At 46.6% G+C, this 21,561-nt stretch overlaps 1 protein-coding gene across 1 annotated transcript in view; it reads right to left on the bottom strand.

Moving 5' to 3' along the window:
- Positions 1-20,116, bottom strand: part of NPAS2 (neuronal PAS domain protein 2) — a gene marked incomplete in the record, with an annotated part of 111,510 nt that extends 91,394 nt beyond the window's left edge. The window contains 1 exon segment of the mRNA XM_014583397.2: positions 20,068-20,116. Within this exon segment, the coding sequence (XP_014438883.1) occupies positions 20,068-20,099 (32 nt within the window).
- Between the last annotated feature and the right edge of the window lie 1,445 nt (positions 20,117-21,561).

The following is a 21,561-nucleotide window of genomic DNA, read 5'->3' as shown; positions in this document are numbered from 1 at the left end:
AAGAAATGCTGATGACATATAATTCTTTTTTCTTCTTCTTCTTTTTTTAAATTGCCAGAGGGAAAGTGCACTTGCCAGAGGTGGGAGGAGGGGGAAAGAAATGGCTCTGGTCACACTGCAATCCTTGCTCTTTTTCCCCATCCTGTTAATATTTGGGCCATGCACATGTGCCTGGTGTGTTTTCCAGGTTGTGACTGGGATTCAAACTGTAGCCAGCCTTGTGGAGTCTGGCTTCCTGAACTACTAGACAATGGAGCTGGGCCCCAATTTTTTTCTTAAAGTAAACATATGAGTGGGGAAAGGTCTTCAAAAGTTCACAGAAAATGCATATTATGGGAACCAGCAGTTAACATAATGGCTATGTCACTGGACTCCCACGTAGTCGACCGCGGTTCGCGTCCTGGACCCAGTGGCTTAAAACTCACGCTGGGCACATGTGCGTGCTGGCCCAAGATCCCGAGAGGAGAATGGAGGAGAAGGGATTGCGGCGTGACCTATTGCCCCTGGGGGGTGATTTCTCGCTTTTTGTCTCTATGTCTCTCTCTGTCTGTCTGGCGAGTGCACGCACCCTATAGCAAAAACCTCTCCTAAAAAAAAAAAAAAAAGAAAGAAAGAAAGAAAGAAAATGCATTATTATGAAAAAAACTGTGCATAGATATCAAAACTCTTTTTGCATCAAAAACATTTATATTTTGGGGCCAGAAGTTCACATAGTGGTTATGTCACTGGACTCCCACATGGCTGTGGTTCAAATCCCAGACCGGGTGGCTTGATACTCATACTAGGTACATGTGTGTGCATGCCAAAGATCCCAGGAGGAGAATAGAAGAGATTGTGACATGGCCTTTCTCCTGGGAGACGATTTCCCATTTTATTTCTCACTGTCTCTGTCTCTCTTTCTCCAGAGAGCTCATACACCCTATGGCAAAAACTTCTACCAACAAAACCCTACACTTATATTTTAATTACATTTTTTCATAAATTCTTTGAAGTACTCTTACATGGTAAACTTCTGTTTATGGGTCACAGTTCCATACATTGTAGCACAGGTATGAATTTGTGTCACTCATCACAACCAGGACATGCAACAGTTCTCTCCACAACTCCCTCCTTCCCTTCCCTTCCTGTAACCCCTGGCAAACTGTTCTGTTCTCCAGACTGAACTTTCCTTTCAAGAGTGTTATATAGCATCTAACCTTTCGGCTCTGGCTTCTTCGGTCCAGAATGCATCTTTGAGATTCAATGAAGTTAGTGTACCTATTAGTACCTGGTGCCTTTTTCATTATTGAGAGCTGGTTAATCCATTCATCTGCTGAAGGAAATGTGGTTTGGTGATGATGACTAGAACTGCAATAATCATTTGTGTACAGGTTTTATTGTTTTGTTTTTCATTTTGCCAGAGGGCACATGTGCTCATTGGAGAGGTTTGTGCCAGAGGGTGCACATACTTGCTGGAGAGAGACAGGACAGAGAGGGAAAGTGAGAAATCACCCCCTGGGGGTAAGACCACACCACAATCCCTTCTCCATTCTCCTCTCAGGATTTTGGACACACGCACACACATGAGCCTGGTACGTTTCTACAGCTCTGGGACTATAACCACGCAGTCAGCCAGGTGGGATGCAGTTGCCTTAACCACCACGCCTTTGTGTACGGGTTTTCATGTGAATCCAAGTTCTCACTTTTCTGAAGTCAATTACCTAGGAGTAGGATGGCTGGGTGATAGGGAAGGGTATGTTTAACTTGATCAGAAACTTGTCACACTGTTTCTCAGAGTGGCCTTGCCACGCTTCCTCCTTCCCACCAGCAATGTCAGAGTGATCCAGCTGTTCCACATCATCAAGGAGCTGTGGTGTTGTTACGACTTCAAATTTTAGCCGACGTAAGCAATGTGCAGCGGCACTTGATCACACTTTTAATTTGCTTTTCTGTGATGGTGAATGCTGTTTAAATGCTCCCCCCAAAATCTGTGTGTTGAGATTTGGTTTCGACAAGATTGGGAGGGTAAAAACTTAATTTAACTACAGTGCTCAATGAAGGCGGCCTTTGGGAGGTTAAGATTAAGGTCATTAGGGTGGGGCTCCGTGATTGACTCCTGGTAGGCTTCACAGGAGAGGAAAGGAGACAGATGGACAGACACAGACCCGGTCCATGCTTCCTGCCCTCCGCCATGTTGTGATGCAGCCAGGAGACCCTCACCACACATGGCCTCTGGACTTTGGACCTCCAAACCACGAGTTGGACAAACCTCCATTCTTTAAATTACCCACACTGGGTATTTTCTGTGACTAGCAACAGAGTGGACTACAGCAGCTAATGACATTGAGTATCTTTCCGTGTACGTTTTTGCTATGTATTATCCTCAGTGAAGCATCGGTTTATATATTTTGCCCATTTTTAAATTGAGTTGTTTTCTTACTGTTGAGTTTTGAGAGTTCTTTATATGTTGTAGATACAAGTCTTTAGACAGATAAGTGACTTATCAGCATTTTCTTCCAACCTGTGACTTGCCTTTTCATTCTCTTAGGAGTGCCTTTCACAGAGTAAGTTATTAATATTGATGAGGTAGGTTCAAGTTGGCATTTTTTCCTCTTACAGAGTGTACATTTGGTGTCAGGTATGGAAACTCCATCTAGCCTCTGGCCACAAAGATTTCCTCTTGGGTTTTCTTCTGCAAGTTTTAGAGTTTTACACATTTTACATTTAGCTTTTCATTCATTTTGAGTTAAGGATTGATTTTTATTTCATGACTAGATGTTGAATTTTTCAAATTCTTGTTCTGCATCAACTTGATAGACTCATATGGATTGTGTTTGTGCCTCCTACAGCCTGCTAACGTGGATTATGTTGACTGACTTTTGAATACTGAATATTCCTACATCCTAGATAAACTATAAATGGTTGTGACTTGAAAATACACACACATACACACACACACAAACATACATACACATAGAGTACAGTTAGATGTGATTTGTTAATGTTTTGTGCATCAATGTTCTTGAGAGAAACTGGTTTGAGGTTTTTCCTGTGCTCTCTTTGTCTGGGAAATGTCAGTATCATAGGATAAGTTAAAAAAGTATTTTTTTCTTCATTAACTTTCTGGAAGACACTGCATAAAATTGGTGATATTTCTTCCTTTAATGTCTGGAAGATTTTCCAGTGAAATCATCTGGATCTGGACATTTCTTATTCAGATTTTAACTATAATTTATTAGTTTTAGGACTTTTCAGGTTATTCATTTCATCTGATGTGAGCTTTGTAGCTTATGGCTTTTCTTTTTTTTTTTTTTCCTATAGGGCACATACACTTGCCAGAGAGACAGAAGCGAGAAATCACCCCCTAGGGGGGATAGCCATGCTGCAATCCCTTCTCCTCCATTCTCCTCTTGGGATTTTGGGCATGCACGCACACATGTTGGCATTAGTTTTAAGCTGCCAGATCTGGGATTTCAACTGTGATCAACTATGTGGGAGTCCAGTGACATAATGATTATGCTATCTGCTAGTCTCTGTAGCTTATGGTTTTTAAGTCCATCTCATCTAAGCAACTGAATTTATGCAAATGCGGTTGTTCATTATATTGTGGTCCTTTTAATAGTCCTCTATTTCTGCTACTTGCCATTTGTGTCTTTTTTTTTTAAATCAGTCTCTAAAAAGGCTTATCAGTTTTACTGATCTTTCAAGCAATCATCTTACGGTTTCACTGATTTTTCTCACCTGTTTCCAGCTTCTGTCGTACTGATTTCTGCTCTCAGGCCTATTATTTCCATCCTCCTTCTTTTTTACTTTTTAGGTATTTGCCATAGGGTGTGTGCACTTGCCAGAGAGAGAGAGATGGTGAGAGGGAAAGTGAGAAATCACCTCCCCCCCAGAGAAAACGACCACGCTGCAATCCTTTCTCCATTCTTCTCCTGGGATTCTGGGCACTCACACACATGCACCTCTCCTGGGATTCTGGGCACTCACACACATGCACCTGGCTGGATTTTCAAGCCATCACGTCTGGGACTTGAACCATGGCCAGTCAAGTGGGAGTCCAGTGCCTTAACCACCACATCACTTGCTGGCCTCTCTGCCCTCCTTCTTGTTGTGAGTTTATTTTGCTCTTTGGTTTCTAGTTTCTGAAAGTGAAAATTGAGTTGTTGATTTGAAATCTTTCCTCTTTTCTAAGAATATTTAATGCTACAGGTTTCCTCCCAAGCACTACTTTATTTAGGTGCGACCCACAAATTTCGAAACGCTGTATTTTCATTTTCAGTTAATAATGTTTTCTTACGGGCTGGCAGATGGCATAGCCATTACGTCACTGGATTCCCACATGGCTGAATGCAGTTGAAGTCCAGATGTGACAGCTTGAAAATCAAGCCAGGTACATGTGCATGAGTGCTCAGAATCTCAGAAGAAGAATGGAGAAGGGATTACGGAGTGGCCATCCTCCCTGGGGGGGGATTTCTCACTTTCCCTCTCATTGTCTCTGTCTCTCTCTCTGGTGAGTACATGCACCCTAAGCAAAAAAATCTTTAAAAATTGTTTTCTTATATTCCTTGAGCCTTTTTCTTTGAACTGTGGATTACTTAGAAGTCTGTTATTTCATTTCCAAGTTTTGGAGCTATTTTATCCTGCCATCTTTCTGTTTGTAATTTAATTTCAATTCATTTAGATTTCTTTACATTTGTTTCATAAAGCAAGATAAGCGTTCAATATGCACTTTAAAGTACCTGTATTCTGCTACTGTTGGATGGAGTGTTCTGCAAGTATCGAGCAGATGCTCTTGGTTGATGGTGGTTTTCAGCTCTTCTACGCCCTCCCTAGATTTTGGTTGCTAGGGGTACTAATAAGGGAGGCATATTAAAAACTCATCTCAGTTCTTCAGGTTGTAGTTTCATATTTTGAAGCTCTGTTTTTAGGTGTGGACACATTTGGGATTGTCATCTATTCTTGGTCAATTAACGATTCATGTTTTATCATGTTTAGATAACATCACTCTTTATTCCTAGTAATTTTCTTTGCTCTGAAGTTGATTTTACTTAACATTAATATAACCACTCTGGCCAGCCAACTGGCCAGTCTGCTTTCCTTCCATTAAAAAAAAAAATTTTTTTATTGACAGATTTTTGCTATAGGGACCGTGCACTCGCTAGAGAGACAGAGAGACAGAAAGCGCAAAATCAGTCCCCACAGGGAGGATGACCACGCCCAATCCATTCTCTTGGGATTTGGGGGCATGCATGTACACATGCCTGGCATGAGTTTCAAGCTGCTGGGTCCAGGACTTGAACCACGGTTGACCATCTGGGAATCCAGCCATGCAACCATTACACCATCCACTGGTCCCCCTTTATTCCTTTTTTAATGTGGAGGGCACGTGCACTTGTCAAAGAGAGACAGTGGGGGGGGACAGAGAGAGACAGAGAAAGAGAGAGAGAGAGAAAAAGTGAGAAAGCTTCCCACTGTGGGGAATGGTCATGCCACAATCCTTTCTCCTTCATCTCTCCTCCCTCTGAGATTTTTGAGTACTCATGCAAACACCCTGGAGTTTGGCTGCTGGGTACAGGACTCAAATGGTGCTGTTGGCTTTGTGAGGTCTCGCTGCCTTACCACCACGCCACAGGCTGACCCCCGGCTTTCTTTCTCAGTTTCATACTGTGTGGTATATAATTTTCCATAGTTTTACTTTTAACCTACCAACATCATATTTGAGGTACATGTCTTGTGGACAGTACATAGATTATTAAAAAATCAATTTAGCAACTCATGTCTTTTAGTTGGTATACTTAGATCATTGATATTTAATGTAATTATTTATATATTTGAATGTAGAACCATTTTACCACCTGTTTTCTGTTTGTTCACTCCTCATTTTTGTTGTTACTGTTTCTGTTTATCCTTTCCTGCCTTTTTAAGGGTTGTTTAATTTTTTTATTCCAGTTCAATTTTTCTATTGTTGTTTTCCCCTCTATATTTCTTTGTATAGTTTTTAGTAATAACTCCAGAGATTGTGATTTATGAACTTGTCTTTTCAAAGCCCACTTAGAATATTCTTTTTTTAAAAAGAATTATTTATTTCATTTGTTATTATTTTTGTTGTTGTTGTTTTAATTTGACCAGAGAGAGATGGAGATAGAGGGAAAGGGAAAGGGAAAAAGCAAGCCACCAGGTCCAGGACTCGAACCGTGATCGACCATCTGAGAGTCCAGCATCTCAACCACTGTGCCACCTGCCAGCCCCAGCCCACTTAGAATATTCTACCCTTTCAAATAGAAACGGTACCGTGTCAGACTACTTATTTTATTTTGCCAGATATGTAACTTTCTGTTATTCTTCCTTTCTTTCTCAAATGCAAAGTTTCCGTTAGGTATTATTGCCTTTCTATTGGAAAAAGTTCTCTTAGCAATTCTTTTTTTTTGGAGAGGTTTTTTTGGAGGGCGCGTACACTTGCCAGAAAGACAGAGAGAGACAGAGAGACAGAGAGTGAGAAATCACCCCCGAGGGGATGGCCACGCTGCAATCCCTTCTCCTCTCGGGATCTTGGGCATGCACGCACACGCACTTGGCGTGAGTTTAATCCACCCGGTCCGGAACCGAACTGCGGTCGACTAAATGGGAGTCCAGTGACTTTTTATTCCAGTTCAATTTTTCTATTGTTGTTTTCCCCTCTATATTTCTTTGTATAGTTTTTAGTAATAACTCCAGAGATTGTGATTTATGAACTTGTCTTTTCAAAGCCCACTTAGAATATTCTTTTTTTAAAAAGAATTATTTATTTCATTTGTTATTATTTTTGTTGTTGTTGTTTTAATTTGACCAGAGAGAGATGGAGATAGAGGGAAAGGGAAAGGGAAAAAGCAAGCCACCAGGTCCAGGACTCGAACCGTGATCGACCATCTGAGAGTCCAGCATCTCAACCACTGTGCCACCTGCCAGCCCCAGCCCACTTAGAATATTCTACCCTTTCAAATAGAAACGGTACCGTGTCAGACTACTTATTTTATTTTGCCAGATATGTAACTTTCTGTTATTCTTCCTTTCTTTCTCAAATGCAAAGTTTCCGTTAGGTATTATTGCCTTTCTATTGGAAAAAGTTCTCTTAGCAATTCTTTTTTTTTGGAGAGGTTTTTTTGGAGGGCGCGTACACTTGCCAGAAAGACAGAGAGAGACAGAGAGACAGAGAGTGAGAAATCACCCCCGAGGGGATGGCCACGCTGCAATCCCTTCTCCTCTCGGGATCTTGGGCATGCACGCACACGCACTTGGCGTGAGTTTAATCCACCCGGTCCGGAACCGAACTGCGGTCGACTAAATGGGAGTCCAGTGACATAGCCATTACGCTAACTGCTGGTCTTTTAGCAATTTATTAGAGCTGTCAAAAAGTTTTCCTATATCTGAGAGTATTTCCTTCTTACTTCATTTCTGATGAATATTTTCCTTGAATATAGAATCTGGGGTAGCAGTTCTCGTCCTTTGACACTTAAAAATAGTGTGCCACTATCAGAAGGTTTCCATGGTTTCTGATGAGAACTCTACATAGATGCTCGGAGCCCATGTGGTCAGTCTTGGAACTGGGATGGGGGTCCATCCCAAGGTTCAGACCTGAAAGTCCACAATGTGCTGCTTGAGATTAGATCAACCCATACTCAGCTCAGGGGCGAGCCCAGGAACTCACGAGCCACCTTATAGGGTCAATTTCCTGAGCTCCTCCCTGAGATTTGACCAGTACCTCGGGCCCCAGGGCTCCCTTGTCCCTCTGGCCAGAAAGTTGGCTCTCGGTCTGTCTTGCTCCACATAACACTTCCCATGTCTGCACCTTCCTCTAGGCTGCAGCAACAGGAAGGCAGCGACGCGGCAGGGAAGCAACAGGACTGCATCTCACCCTCCTGGAACAGGAGCTCAGCTGCTCTCATTGGAGACAGCGCTTTCCCTTCCTTGGCGTTTGGAGTTCCTTCGCCCTGTTACTACAGCTGCTGTCAGAGGATCGCTTGCAGATGTAAGGAAATGGAGAAGAACACAAGTGGGCAGAGTTCACTTCACCCTGCCCAGGCGCTAGGAGACCCTGTTCTTGCTCCTCGGGCCAGTAGAGGGCTTTCCCTGGTCCTCTCTGTCAGCACAGATGCTCACTTCTGGGCTTGGGTTACATCGCCTAAGCCAGGGGACAGTGGGGGGAAACGCTGGTGAACAAACTGCTGGTTTGAGGGTGCTACGTATCCTGCCACTTCCCAAATCCACCCTACCGCTTACTTTTCAGGGCCCCGAAATGCCTGTTCCGTGCGTTTGCCCAGGCTTTCTAGCCACACTCATGTGATGAACAGGATGGGGTACACTGCCTTCACCTCGCTCAGGTTCAGAACCCCCATGTTTATTTTCGTGCTTTTTAGCAAGTTTATAAAAGACCTAAGGGAAAAGGTGGGAGCACGGATCTGCAGCCTGGTGGCAGGGGCTGTACACGAGGCTCTCCTGCAGGGAAGCATACGGGGTGAGCTAGAAAGTAATGACAAGAGACTCTGAGGAAACGAATTCCTGGTGGCTCTTGTGGAACAAGGAGGATGACAGACGCATCGGACAGGCCTTTCTCCCCTTGCGTTAGCGTACCACTCTGGTATGAGCTGACGTTAAACAGGCATCAGAAGCAAACAACCACTGCACATCAACAAGGAGTTTTATTAACCCCGTAAAACTACTCTCCAGTGTCCCTACACACTGAGGGGAGATGTGGGCCCCGGGTGGGCCTAGCCAGAACACACAAGGTGGGGGCTGAGATAGGTTGCCAGAGCTCTGGAATCCGGAGGAGGGGTGTACTCACAGCTCAGGATCTGAGCAAGACTTCACGCAGTGCCCAGTCTTACACGGGCACATTCCTGTGGGGTATGCAGAGGACGCATGGAAGGAGAGGCATCACACACAGCAAGGTGGGAGAGGACCACAGTCCCAAGGTAAAACGTCATAAAGGAGAGATGCATGCACGCGAGCACATACACATGCACGTAAGCACACACACACGCATGTGAGAGGTGAGAGTGCACACATGCACAGACACCCTGGATTCTCCAACGGTAAGCACTGGAGGTCCTCCCAGAGGAAGCGTGAGATAGATGCAGACTAGGTGTACCATGATCAATGCTCCTCTCCCTCCTTCCTCAGGGGCAGGGCAGGGGGGATGGCCAGAGGCACAACACTTAGCATGCAGAACAGGGTTTCACACACAACTGCCCAAGAGGCCTGGTTGTAGCTAGACCTGGGACGAGGTTCTCCTGAGGAGTGTGGAGCACTGAGGAGAAGGGAAATGCTCACCTCCTGCCCTGCAGGGAGAAGCCTGCAGCAGGGATGGGGTCTGAGCAGGCAGGGAAGGTGAACACGCACTCTTAAGTTCCTGTCCTTGCTCCTTGCTCTTCCCTAAATTCACGAGCACAAAAAATGCAGGTGCACTGTATCCACCTCCGGGATCTTGTATTTCTCTCAGTGGAAAGAGAAGAAAAATCATTGTGTCAGATCTGATCTGGGAGCCTGCTCAGGAATGAGGATAAAATCAGTGTGTGACGCCGGGCGCGTGTGCGTGCGTGCCCAAGATCCCGAGAGGAGAATGGAGGAGAAGGGATTGCGGCGTGACCATCCCCCCGGGGGGGTGATTTCTCGCTTTCTGTCTCTATGTCTCTCTCTGTCTGTCTGGCGAGCGCACGCGCCCTACAGTGAAAATCTCTCCAAAAAAAAAAAAAATCAGTGTGTGAGAGACAGAGTGAGCATACATCACGGGTGGGTGTCCCTTTAAAGCCATTTCATGTACAGACCCGTCTGGCTGGCAGGGCCTTTAGCTCAGGGGCCACAGTGCCACTGAGAAACGACCCTCTTGGGATTTTGGGCACATGTGCACATGCATCCAGTGTGCGTTTAAGCCACCCCAACGCCTGATTGATGCCCAAAGGACAAGGCTGCATTTCTTGACGGGACACTGGGTCTCACTATCTACTCTGCTAACGGGATGTACGGGGGGGAGTAACAGAAACTGCTCTCTGAATTAGTCACGGTCGTCAGACGAAGGGAGAGCCCATGAAATCAAATGCTCCCCAGGACTGCTGGACAGCGATGGCCGGAACAGCAGGCGTGTGAGTCAGTGCACGGTCTGTGAGGACTGGCTAGGCGGCCTCCAGGCTTCCTGTGAGACATGTGACTGCCATGCTGCCTACCCTGCTGGAAGCTGGAGAGTGGCCGGGGACACAGCACACACCATCAGGCAGTGCAGCTTAGCTGACAGAGCGTGAGACAAGGGTTCGGAAGACACACGTTCTCATCCCGGTTCTGCCGCCCAAGCCGGAGAGAGTGGGCAAGGCACTCCCACCTCCACAGGCCTCAGTGGCCTTTTAGAAAATAGTGTGGAGGGACCAGCAGTTAGCGTAATGGCTATGTTGCTGAACTCCCATGTGTTTGACCACGGTTTGTGTCCCAGACCCGGTGGCTTAAACTCACGCCGGGTGCATGTGTGTGTGTGCCCAAGATCCCGAGAGGAGAATGGAGGAGAAGGGATTGCGGCATGACCATCCCCCCGGGGGGGTGATTTCTTGCTTTCTGTCTCTCTGTCTCTCTCTGTCTTTCTGGCAAGCACATGTGCCCTATAGCGAAAACCTCTCCAAGGAAAAAAAGAAAAAAGAAATAGTATGGACATGGGCATGGTGATTTTCATAAAGAAGATTTTATTTATATCTTTGTATTTATATTTTCAATATTTTTAAAGAATGTACCTCCCCCTCCCCCCTCTCTCCCGGGGGAGATGGTCACCTGTAATCCCTCCTCCTCTCAGGATTTTGGCCATGCACTTGTTTTTCAAGTCGCTGGGTCCAGGACTTGAACCTGCACAGTTAGCCACGCAGTCCTAGCTACCTCAACCACCATACCACTGGCTGGCCTTAATTTTATTTTTTATTTGTTTACTTATTTCATGAAAGAGACACAGAGAGAAAGAGATACAAGGCCCTCCAACAGGGTCTCCTGCTGGGATAGCCCCTCTGCCCTCCAGCCTTCTAGTCAGCCAGGATCGTGGGCATGTGCCTGGCATGGACAGGTCCACCTGGGACTGAACCCTCATCTTCCACATGGCCTCTGGCATCGCAGAATCCTGCACTACTGCTGTGCCACCACGCTTGGGCCCCCACGGGGCAGCTTCAATTCTCCGAAACTCCACTTGTCAAAAGGTAGACTCTAGTTCTCCTGGCCTTGAGCAGACTGGCCTTGGTGACTTGCTTCTGATGAACGGACAGCAGTGGTGGCACTGCCTGACATCCCAGGCCAGGCTTTCAGAGGAGATGCGGCCTCCTCTGGCACACTTGCTCGCTCTTTCGCGCTGCCTCCCTCATGACGCTCATCCTTGAGCCCAATCACATGCTGTGAGGAAACTGTACCTCCATGATAGGAGAGCCACGGTCCCAGTGACAGACCCAGCCACCAGGCAACGCCGACCGCTAGACATGGCAGTGAGTAGTCTTTAGATGGTTCTTGCCCACCACTTTGAGTCACCGTAGCTGATACACATACATCGAGATAAGCATTCCCTGCAAGTTCTACCATAGTTGAAGATCTATAAGCAAACGAAATGTCATTGCTTTAGTTCCTTCCATTTTATGGCGGCCTACTATACAGCGACAGATACCCAGAACAGTTAACGCCTTAAATAAGCCATGCACAAGGTTCCTTCTAGATCAGGAATTCTGGCCTATCTTAACTAGATCCACATAATAGAGTAAGACAGAAACTGATAAGGTATAGGACTAGGCTCCTCAAATAGGAGCTTTATAAATGAGGTGCACTGGGCTTGTATCAAAGGCTTCTCAGGACTAAATCTTATCCTTCGTTTGGAGTCTCCACAATACCTGAAACTGAAGACGTGGTTACAGAAAGAACTCCAATTTCTTGTAGAGTGAAAATATACCGAATAGCCAGCCAATATCTGAAGAGGTAACTGTGGTCTCTGATGCTCATGGCCATGGAACAGTTTAAGTACCCTCTACATTAAGACAGTCCTGCCCAGGGAACCAACAGCATAGCGTAATGGCTATGTCGCTGGACTCCCACGTAGTCGACCACGGTTCGCGTCCCAGACCTGGTGGCTTAAAATTCACGCTGGGCGCGTGTGCGTGCGTGCCCGAGATCCCGAGAGGAGAATGGAGGAGAAGGGATTGCAGCGTGACCATCCCCCCTGGGGGGTGATTTCTCGCTTTCTGTCTCTCTCTCTCTGTCTGTCTGGAGAGTGCACGCGCCCTATAGCAAAAACTTCTCAAAAAAAAAAAAAATACAGTCCTGCCCATAGAAGATGGGTTTTCCTAAAAGATAAATTAGAATATGACCACCTATATGAACAAATTGCATATAAGTGCATACCTGTTAAAATTAGAGAGACGTAAAAAAAGGGCTGATGGAAAATAATACCAAATTGTTAACTGGCTATCTCCAGGTTGTATGATCATAGATGATCTTTGCCTCTTTAAATAGTTGACTTTTTTTTTTTTTTTAAGATTTCTTGCACATACAGGGTGTGCGAGCTCACCAGAGAGACAGAGAGTGGGGAAAGTGAGAAATCATCCCCCAAGGAGGATAGCCACACCACAGTCTCTTCTCCTCCAGTCTCCTCTCAGGATTTAGGGTATGCACACACATATGCCCAGAGTGTTTTCCAGGTTGCCAGGTCTGGGACTTGTACCATGGATTTGTCTATGTGGGATCCAGTATCTTTTTTTTTCACACAGAGGTTTTTGCTATAGGGTGTGTGCACTTGCCAGAAAAACAGAGAGACAGAGAGATAGAAAATAAGAAATCACCCCCTGGGGGGGGGGGATGGCCACGCCGCAATCCCTTCTCCTCCATTCTCCTCTCAGGATCTTGGGCACGCACACACATGCACCTGGCATAAGTTTAAGCCACCGGGTCTGGAACTCGAACCACAGTCGACTACATGGGAGTTCAACAACACAGCCACTACACTAACAGCTGGTCCCTGGGATCCAGTATCTTAACCACTACTTCGCCTGCTGGCCCTTTCAATAGTTTTTAACATGTAAGAAAAGGTACAAAAACAGTGGAAATAAACTCAATATGTCGCCAAAGACAGTTCTAGTTAAAGGTCAGCCATATAAAATGATGAATTACTTAAAGGAGAAGGACCTTGGCTATGGAAGGTTACTTTGTTCTTAGTATTTTTTTTTTCAGGTAATATTTTCTTAATGCAGATTTGCACAAAATCGATCATATTTCTGATGTTTCCTTGCTAACTGTGGTCTTACGACCTTCCATCTGCCAGGGAGCCCTGAAGTCTCCAGCAGGGAGGAATAGTAAAAGCACGGTCTGCACTTGTCTTGGGGAGCACCTGCTGGGCACGGGGTACCCCAGAATCCATTTGGGCTAACACTGGCAGAAAGCTAAGTCCACGAAGGTCAGTGTAGTCTCTTCCCGTGGCTGGGCCTGGGTCCTGGAGACAGACACAGATGTCATCTCTGTCATGTAGGCAGCACCTGCACACACGGAAGCAGGGGAGTCTGGGGGTATGATGGGCTCGGAGCCATGAGCAACCTAGTGCAAGAAAAAGACACCATCTGGGATTGCGGGGAGAAAAGCCACCCGCGTGGGCAGGTCGGGTCAGGCTGACAGTTCCCCGTCGCACGGGCAATGGGGCAGCTCGGTATGTGATCTGGTGCAGAGACTTGGTGAAGCGTCTGGGGATGACTGAGAGCAGCGGAGGCCCTTTCCTCCTGAGATGTAACAGGAACGTCTACTCTTAACCACAGTTATCAGGAAACGCCTGGGCCCAAACGGGAAGCTGGCCTAATTTCACAGTGACTCTTAGTTAACAGTTACACAGGCGGCGCCCAACTGGAGTGAGGTACTCGGAAACCGGGCTCCAGCATTCTAAAGAAAATGACAAGCATTTTTTTTTTTTTTTTTTAAAGGAAGGCCACTCTTGCAAGATGGCAGATTCTGACCATGCTTTTTCAATGTAAGATTTATTGAAATTATTGAAAGGGCTTTTAGTACATTGCCCTTCGCTTCAGATGCCCCCAGAGAGATTCTGGATTTTCCTGAGCTAAGACATTCCCAAGTGTCTCAGATGCCAGAAACATACTTCTCATCTGATAACAACTCTTAGTCAACCCAAGGACCCCAGCAAGGTAAAGGCCAAAAGCCCCAATAGAGAGAAGCCCCTGTCCCATTCTGCAGTTTTCTGGGCCACAGAAAGAATCCGCATCCTGCCTGCAAGTACAGTTCTACTTTTGCCTTTGTTTTGAGAACAGAATTACTCGTCTGGAAATTACAAGGTAATATAAATGAATCGTGTGTCCTGTTCTTACGAAGCCTATTCTGCCTTAATCACCACATAAAACAAACAAAAAGAAAGAGCTAAAAAAAAAAAAGCTTCACTGCCATTTTCCATTTTTATCCCTGTGTTAGTACTCATGAAGATGGACAGAAAACTCAGTCTGAAGTCTGTGAAAACCAGTCAGCACAGCTGTCCCCAGCTGGGATACGAACCTGTGCACAGGGTCAGGCTGCCTCCCCACAGGGCGCTGTGCACAAGAGTACTGCAAGCTTGCATGGGGCCGAAGTTCTCCATGTAGGCTACGGCTTGCACAGACAGGCCTTTCCTTTCAGGCCGACAGATTTAAATCCAAGGAAATGTATAAATGGCACAAGGGCAGTCTCCTCATCCATGTCACTTTCCCTGAAAGCGCAGCTGCTGAGAAGGTTGAGCTTGTGTGTTTTCTCGCCATCGTGGAGCGGCCTGATAGCTTCTGCAGGATACGCTGCTTCTCCTGCAGCTTCGCCTGCAAGCACTGTGAGGGCAGGGTGAGGCCATGTCCTCTTGCGGCTTCCAGTGGCTCACCATGTTACTTAGTTAACAAATGCAGATGGGAGGTCTCAGTCATTGATTCCCATCCTCAACAACCCTAGTCCCTTTTTCTCTACCTGGGGGGACCAGAAGAAAAACCAGCCTCTGAATAGGGAAAACTTTACCCTCTAAAACACCTGCTTCTAGGAGCCAGGCAGTGGGGCAGCGGTAAGGCAGTTGAAACCACGTGAGAAAGGTCTTAGGTTCGTGTCCCAGACCCTCCCCAAGCACGCCAGGGGGCATGTGCATGCATGTGGTCGTGCTCTGGGCTGGCTGAGGCGGGGATTGGATCCTGGAGTGAAGATCCTGTTGGAGGGGCCTGTCTTTCTCCTCCCTCCCTCCTCTGTCTCTCTCCTGGAAGAAGAAAAATAAACTTCAGGGGGAAAAAATCACTTAAAACATCCACTTCTGCACAATGGCATGTAGAGGTAGGTTTCTTTTTTGTTGTTTGAACTCCTCCCTCTTCCCTGAACCATTTTATCTGTGTTGAGTCTAAGGATTAGGGTCACAGAATAATAAACTGGTTTAGCTTGTGTTTCAGAACCAGCATTCACTCGGCTGAGAACCCCCCAAATCAGCTAATCTTGCCTGACACTCTTGATTCTCACGAACAAAAGGCTGTTGCTATAAACTCTCCACCCACTCTCCCTCCCTCGACGAACTTGCATGGGGTTATGGAAACAGAACCTCAGAGCTGATTGGAGAGAGGAGGCCATGTACTGGTTTAATATTGGATTAAAGGAGGAGGCGAACAGGAAGCACTTTCTTAGCCAACGGGTGCTCATTTCTATCAAGAGGTGGAGTGAGCTGTATTTTACAGCGGAGCATAGTTACAGGCACTTGCTTCCTGGAGACAGCAAGGGTTCCTATCAGCACTTCTGTCCCTTCTCTTCGGGAACAGAGTGACTCAAAAGGAAGGGCTGTCATTTACTGAAAGAAATGAAGTGATTAGGAGCTCGGACTGTAGGAACTGGCGTCTACAGATGAATCTCTGCCCCACTGACAGGCTGTCATTCCCGGGCCTCAATTTCTTAGCTGTTAAATGGGGTAGTAACATATTTCAAGGGGACGGTGTGAGGATTAAAGAGTAACTGGACGCAAAATTTTCCAGGCACATTGTGAGGCTCTGTAAGTTTCAGCTTTTCTTTTCCTTTTTTTAAAAAAATTTGAGACCAGCAGTTGGCGTAATGGCTATGTTGCTGGACTCCTATGTAGTCAACCGCAGTTCGAGTCCCGGACCCGGTGGCTTAAACTCACGCCGGGTGCGTGTGCATGCGTGCCCAAGATCCTGAGAGGAGAATGGAGGAGAAGGGATTGTGGCGTGGCCATCTCCCCTGGGGTTGATTTCTCGCTTTCTATCTCTCTGTCTCTGTCTTTCTGGCGAGTACACGCACTCTAGAGCAAAAACCTCTAAAAAGAAAAATTTTATTCTATCCGTGGCAGAGGGCACATGCACACAGTAGGGGGGGCAGGAAGAAGGAAGCCTCCCTGACAGGGTCTCTCACATCGTGACCCCCTTTCTCCAGCCTGCCACCTCCTCAGGATATTGGGTGCAATGTATGCACTTGGTGTGTTTCAGGCCACCCACGCCGGGGATCTGAACCCACGACAAACCACATGGCTTCCAACACTGCAGTTCAGTATGCTGACGGGCTCATGGAAGCTGGGCTGGTTTTAGCTTTTCTTGTTATCACTGTGTGCACTGCATTGTACCAGGTGCTGAAACACAGCTGCATTTAATCCCCACAGTAATCCTAGAAAGAGACTGCTCCGATCATCACTGGTCTAAGGGAAGAAGAAACCGAGACTAAGAGAGGTGCGGTAACTTGTCCAAAGATAGTGACAATGGCAAAAGCCACAGCCGGGCTTGTCTGATGCCGAGCCTATGCTCTTTAGCTCCATGGCACTGCTTCCTGGATGACCATGAATCACGCATGTTTGTGTGCACAAGTGCACACACACACACACACACACACAGCTGTGTTGCGTTGGAATTAGAAGGACATGCTATGACTACAATGCAAAAAGGTAAACTGAGGGCCTCCTTACGTAGGGATTGTCAATCAAACGCTTTCCCTCTTGAGTCAAGGACCATGATTTTGCACATAGAAACCGGCAGATAGTTCTAAACGCACAACAGGCACTCAGTGAATACTCACTGGATTTCCATGGATATTCACAGAGGGGAAGGGAACCGTGCCCCAGTTCAGAGAACTTGATCAAAAAACCAAATACACATGAATCTCCTAATGCTTTGAAAGCCTTGTTTGACACAAAGCATGTTTTCTGGAGACAATGAGAGTTTTGATCTCAAGCTACACATTTCTAATCTTATCAAAAATATTATGGGAGTGTAGACAGTTCACAGCAGGCCTCCAGGACAGGGGAAAGGCCTCGCAAGTTGCTGCTATAAACTCTCCACCTGCAAAACCAGAGGCTTTGAAATGGATAAAATCTTAGGTTTGTGTTTGTTTGGCTTCTCTTTTCCCCAAGGTATTGCTGCTCTTTTGGCAAAGACGTCCAAACATTCTAAACCCATTTCCCCACTTGAGGACCAGAGCAGCGAGGGTCCTTAGCCTTCCCATGTGGGCAAAGTTAGGGGGTAGCTGTGCCCATGACCCTCAGCAAATGGAGACGGGCATGAATGAAGAAGCTGCAGACAATCTGGTTCATTTCTTCTTCTTGTTCTTTTTTTTGGAGAGGTTCTTGCTATAGGGCGTGTGCACTCGCCAGAAAGACAGAGAGACAGAGAGACAGAAAGCGAGAAATCACCCCCCAGGGGGAATGGCCCTGCTTCAATCCCTTCTCCTCCATTCTCCTCTTGGGATCTTGGGTATATAGGCACACGTGTCTGGCATGAGTTTAAGCCAGGTCCAGGACTTGAACCGAGGTTGACCATGTGAGAGTACAGAGACATAGCCATTATGCCAACTGCTGGTCCCCAATCTGGTTCATTTCTAAGAGCTTTTGGCCAAGATTTTTTTGGCATGTTTACTACATCTGCTGATCTCTTAGTATGTTGGAGCCTGAGTATGCATTTTTCTCTTTTTCAGTTAGAGGTGTGCAGTGTCACAGAGAGGAAGGGCTTAGACTACGGGGAGTTGGAGGGTGTTTTTAAATTTTTGTTTGTTTTTTAAATTTTTCTAGGGCTAACATGAGATTTCTGTGGGTGGCAGAGAGAAAGACAGGGAGGGAACGTGAGAAAGCACCCTCCACGGGGCATGGCCACACCACAATCCCTTTTCCTTTCTCCTTGTGGGGATTTTGGGCACACATGCACACGCCCCCTCCTACATGTTTCTCAGCCCACTGGGTCTGGGACTCAAACTCTGCAGTTAGCTGTGTGGGATCCAGCTGCCTTAATCACCATGCCACAGGCTGGTTAGGGAGGGAGACAGTAAACATGACCATAGACTTCAAAGTCACACTCCAACTCATAGCCGGGACCTACAAGGAAGACGGAATTTGTTCTCATATAAAGAGAGTCTCTTGTAGTCTGGGGGATAAGAGCAGAGCCTAAAGTTAAGACGGCCTGTCTTTAACATCCAATTTGCCCCGTACTGGAGCTTTCTGATGGAGTTACCCATTCTTGCTGAGCCTTAGTTTCCTCATCTAGAAAATGGGAATAACTATGGTGTGGAAGGGACGCTGGAGATGACATGAGATAATGCACATGGAAACACGTGGCTCCGAGCTGCAGGTGACGAAGAGAAGCGATACGCCCAGAAGCACTCGGCGTGGTCCTGTGGGTAATGCCACGAGACAAAGCATACCAAGACGCTCAGCTCAGAACTGTGGGTGTGTACCGTGCCATGGAGGCAGCACCCAATGAAGGTGGCCCCCTGGACCTACAGTGCAGGTGGCTATGACGTCTCCAATCTACAGATGAGGAAACGGAGCTCAAGTCTATGAAAGTGCTTAGTGCAGTGCTGGGTGACTGTGTGTACTCAGTGTGCAAAAATGACTACTGCTGTCATTACTTTTTATTTTATTTTATTTTATTTTATTTATTTTTATTTTGAGAGGTTTTTGCTATAGGGTGCGTGCGCTCGGCAAACAGACAGAGAGAGACAGAGAGACAGAAAGAATCCCCTCCCAGGGGGGATGGCCACACCGCAATCCCTTCTCCTTCATTCTCCTCTCGGGATCTTGGGCACGCACGCACCCACGCCTTGCGTGAGTTTAAGCCACCAGGTCCGGGACTCGAACCACAGTCGACTATATGGGAGTCCAGCATCATAGCCATTACGCTAATTGCTGGTCCCATTACTTTTTATTAAAGAGAGATTTTTGCTATTGGGTGTGTGCACTTGCCAGAGAGACAAAGAGAGACAGAGAGACAGAAAGCAAAAAATAACCCCACAAAGGGATGGCCACACAGAAGTCCCTTCTCCTCCATTTTCTTCTCGGGATCTTGGGCACATACACACACACCCACACCCACACACACACTGGGCATGATAAGTTTTAAGCCTCAGGGTTGGTCCAGGATTTGAACCGTGGTCAACTACGTGTGAGTCCAGTGATGTAACCATACACCATCTGCTGGTCCTGTTATTACTTTTTAAAGGTTTATTTGTTTCTCCCATCAGTGAGAGAAACAGAGAGACACCACTGCCCAGCAGGGTCATGATGCCATGATCCGCTCCCAGCCTTAGCCTGCCCTGGGTAAAGGCACGCGTGTGTCCCTTGTACGCTCAGTGGTCTCTGCAAGCAAACCTAGAATCTTCCTAGTGGGTCTGCCTTGCTGAGCGTTGTGTTTCAACACTGCACTACTATCCAGCCTCAGTTATTGCTGTTATTATCCAAAGTCAGGTAGCTCTCCAACAGCAAAGCCAACACTAGACCTCAGGCTGCTGGGCTTCAAGCAGCCTGCCCTCCCCAGCAGCACCTCTTACGGACAAGCAGCAACTAAAGGTCTCTGAGAGAAGTCCAGCGTCAATGAGGGGGACACGTGAGCATTATGAACACCGACGACTTGGCAAGCCCCAGACAGTGACTTCTCAGGAGGAGCAAAACTGAGCGAGCTGGTCTAAGGCATTTTCACAGAGTGCTGGGATATTTCAAGAGTGAGTGTGTGTGGAGCGTGTCTCATGGCTGCTTGTTCTGTTGGTGCTCTTGTTTGAACAGAGTGAGGGCAAATGAGACCTGGAAGACAGACCCCCAGAGAACGCTGCTGAGGCAGGGAGAACGCTCCTTCTTACCTCTTTGCCCTGTCTTTCTCATCTTCATCCATTAGATTTTCTATGCAGTTTTTCCTGGGAATAAAATAAAATAAAAAAAAAAGAACAGATGATTACTGTCTGCTGCTAGAACTTTCTTACAGGTCTTTCTGGCTGTCATTGTTTTGGTCTTATCTAACCTACATGGCTTGGCCCAGCAGTTCTCAAACCTTTTGGTCCCAACACCCCTTTACACTCCCTAGATTTGTTCGGGACTCTGAAGTGCTCTTGTGATATGGGTTGACATTGAGAAACATTTGATTACACAAGTACACGTTCAATTAGGCATCAGAGTGATGATGTTGTCAGATCAAGTAGTTTCTGGAAAAATCCACCGTGTACTCATGAGAGGAGGTTTTTTTTTTTTTTTTTTTTTTTGGAAAGAAAAAATGTTGTATTTATTTTAGAAATATGGGTTGACATTGAGAAACATTTGATTACACAAGTACACGTTCAATTAGGCATCAGAGTGATGATGTTGTCAGATCAAGTAGTTTCTGGAAAAATCCACCGTGTACTCATGAGAGGAGGTTTTTTTTTTTTTTTTTTTTTAGCAAAAAGAAAATGTGCTAATGATATTATGAAACACTGTCTTGACCTCTTGGCTCTCAGGGGTCTCCAGACCATACTTTAAGAACTGCTGTCCAGACCCAGATCAATGAAGGAGCATCTGTTCACCTTAGCTTAACCCAGCGAGGACCTCCTGGTGGGCACCTGTGACCTGCTAGTAATGTCGCATCTGGCCTGGCTTGCTCCTGTTGGTAGGATTCTGCTGCCCCTGACTTGCTAAAGGAGATCACTTATTTGTTTATCCGCCACTCAGATACACAACCTCCTCCACCAGGTGGCCTGGAGGAATGGGCCCCAAAGGAGTACAATCCACAATCCTCCCCTGAAGGCACTTACTCTCCTGGGCACAGTAAAGGCGCACACATTCAAAAGATGAAGTAATAATCCAGGAATGTTCCTACAGACGAAGTGGCCAGGGACTACCTCACCGCCAGAGCCTCTAACACTCACTGGCTCAACGCCTCTCATGGCCACTGAACCGGTTTCCGCTTCCACCAGCACAGGCCTGAGCTTCCTTCTCCCCTGAGCCACACCAGGTTCCTTCTCTCTCTCACAAATTTCCCGGAGCCCCACCGGTCTCAGTGCTCCCCTGTCAACCAGCACTCTAAGCTGGAACATTCTCAGGGGCCACAAGGCCAGGGCCTGCTGGGGAACTGGAGACAGAAGGTTGCTGAGGCTGCCAGGACACAGAGTGACTGAGACCAGGGTGGGGACCAGGGAGACGCTGAATCACTACTGCCCACATGTGTCTGTGCTCAACCCAGAGGGTCTAACCCCCTAACCGACACGCTGCAGATGCATTAGCAATGTCTCTCAAGATCTGAAGTTTCAGATAAAAACTATCGGTGAGAAAAACTTAATCCTGCTCTGGGATAATTTAATTTTGTGATTTTTGTCACCTAAAGG

The sequence above is a fragment of the Tupaia chinensis genome, unplaced genomic scaffold (genome assembly GCF_000334495.1).
Source record: "Tupaia chinensis unplaced genomic scaffold, TupChi_1.0 Scaffold144276_1, whole genome shotgun sequence".
Taxonomy (NCBI): Eukaryota; Metazoa; Chordata; class Mammalia; order Scandentia; family Tupaiidae; genus Tupaia; species Tupaia belangeri.
This window is presented reverse-complemented; position numbering and strand designations above follow the sequence as displayed.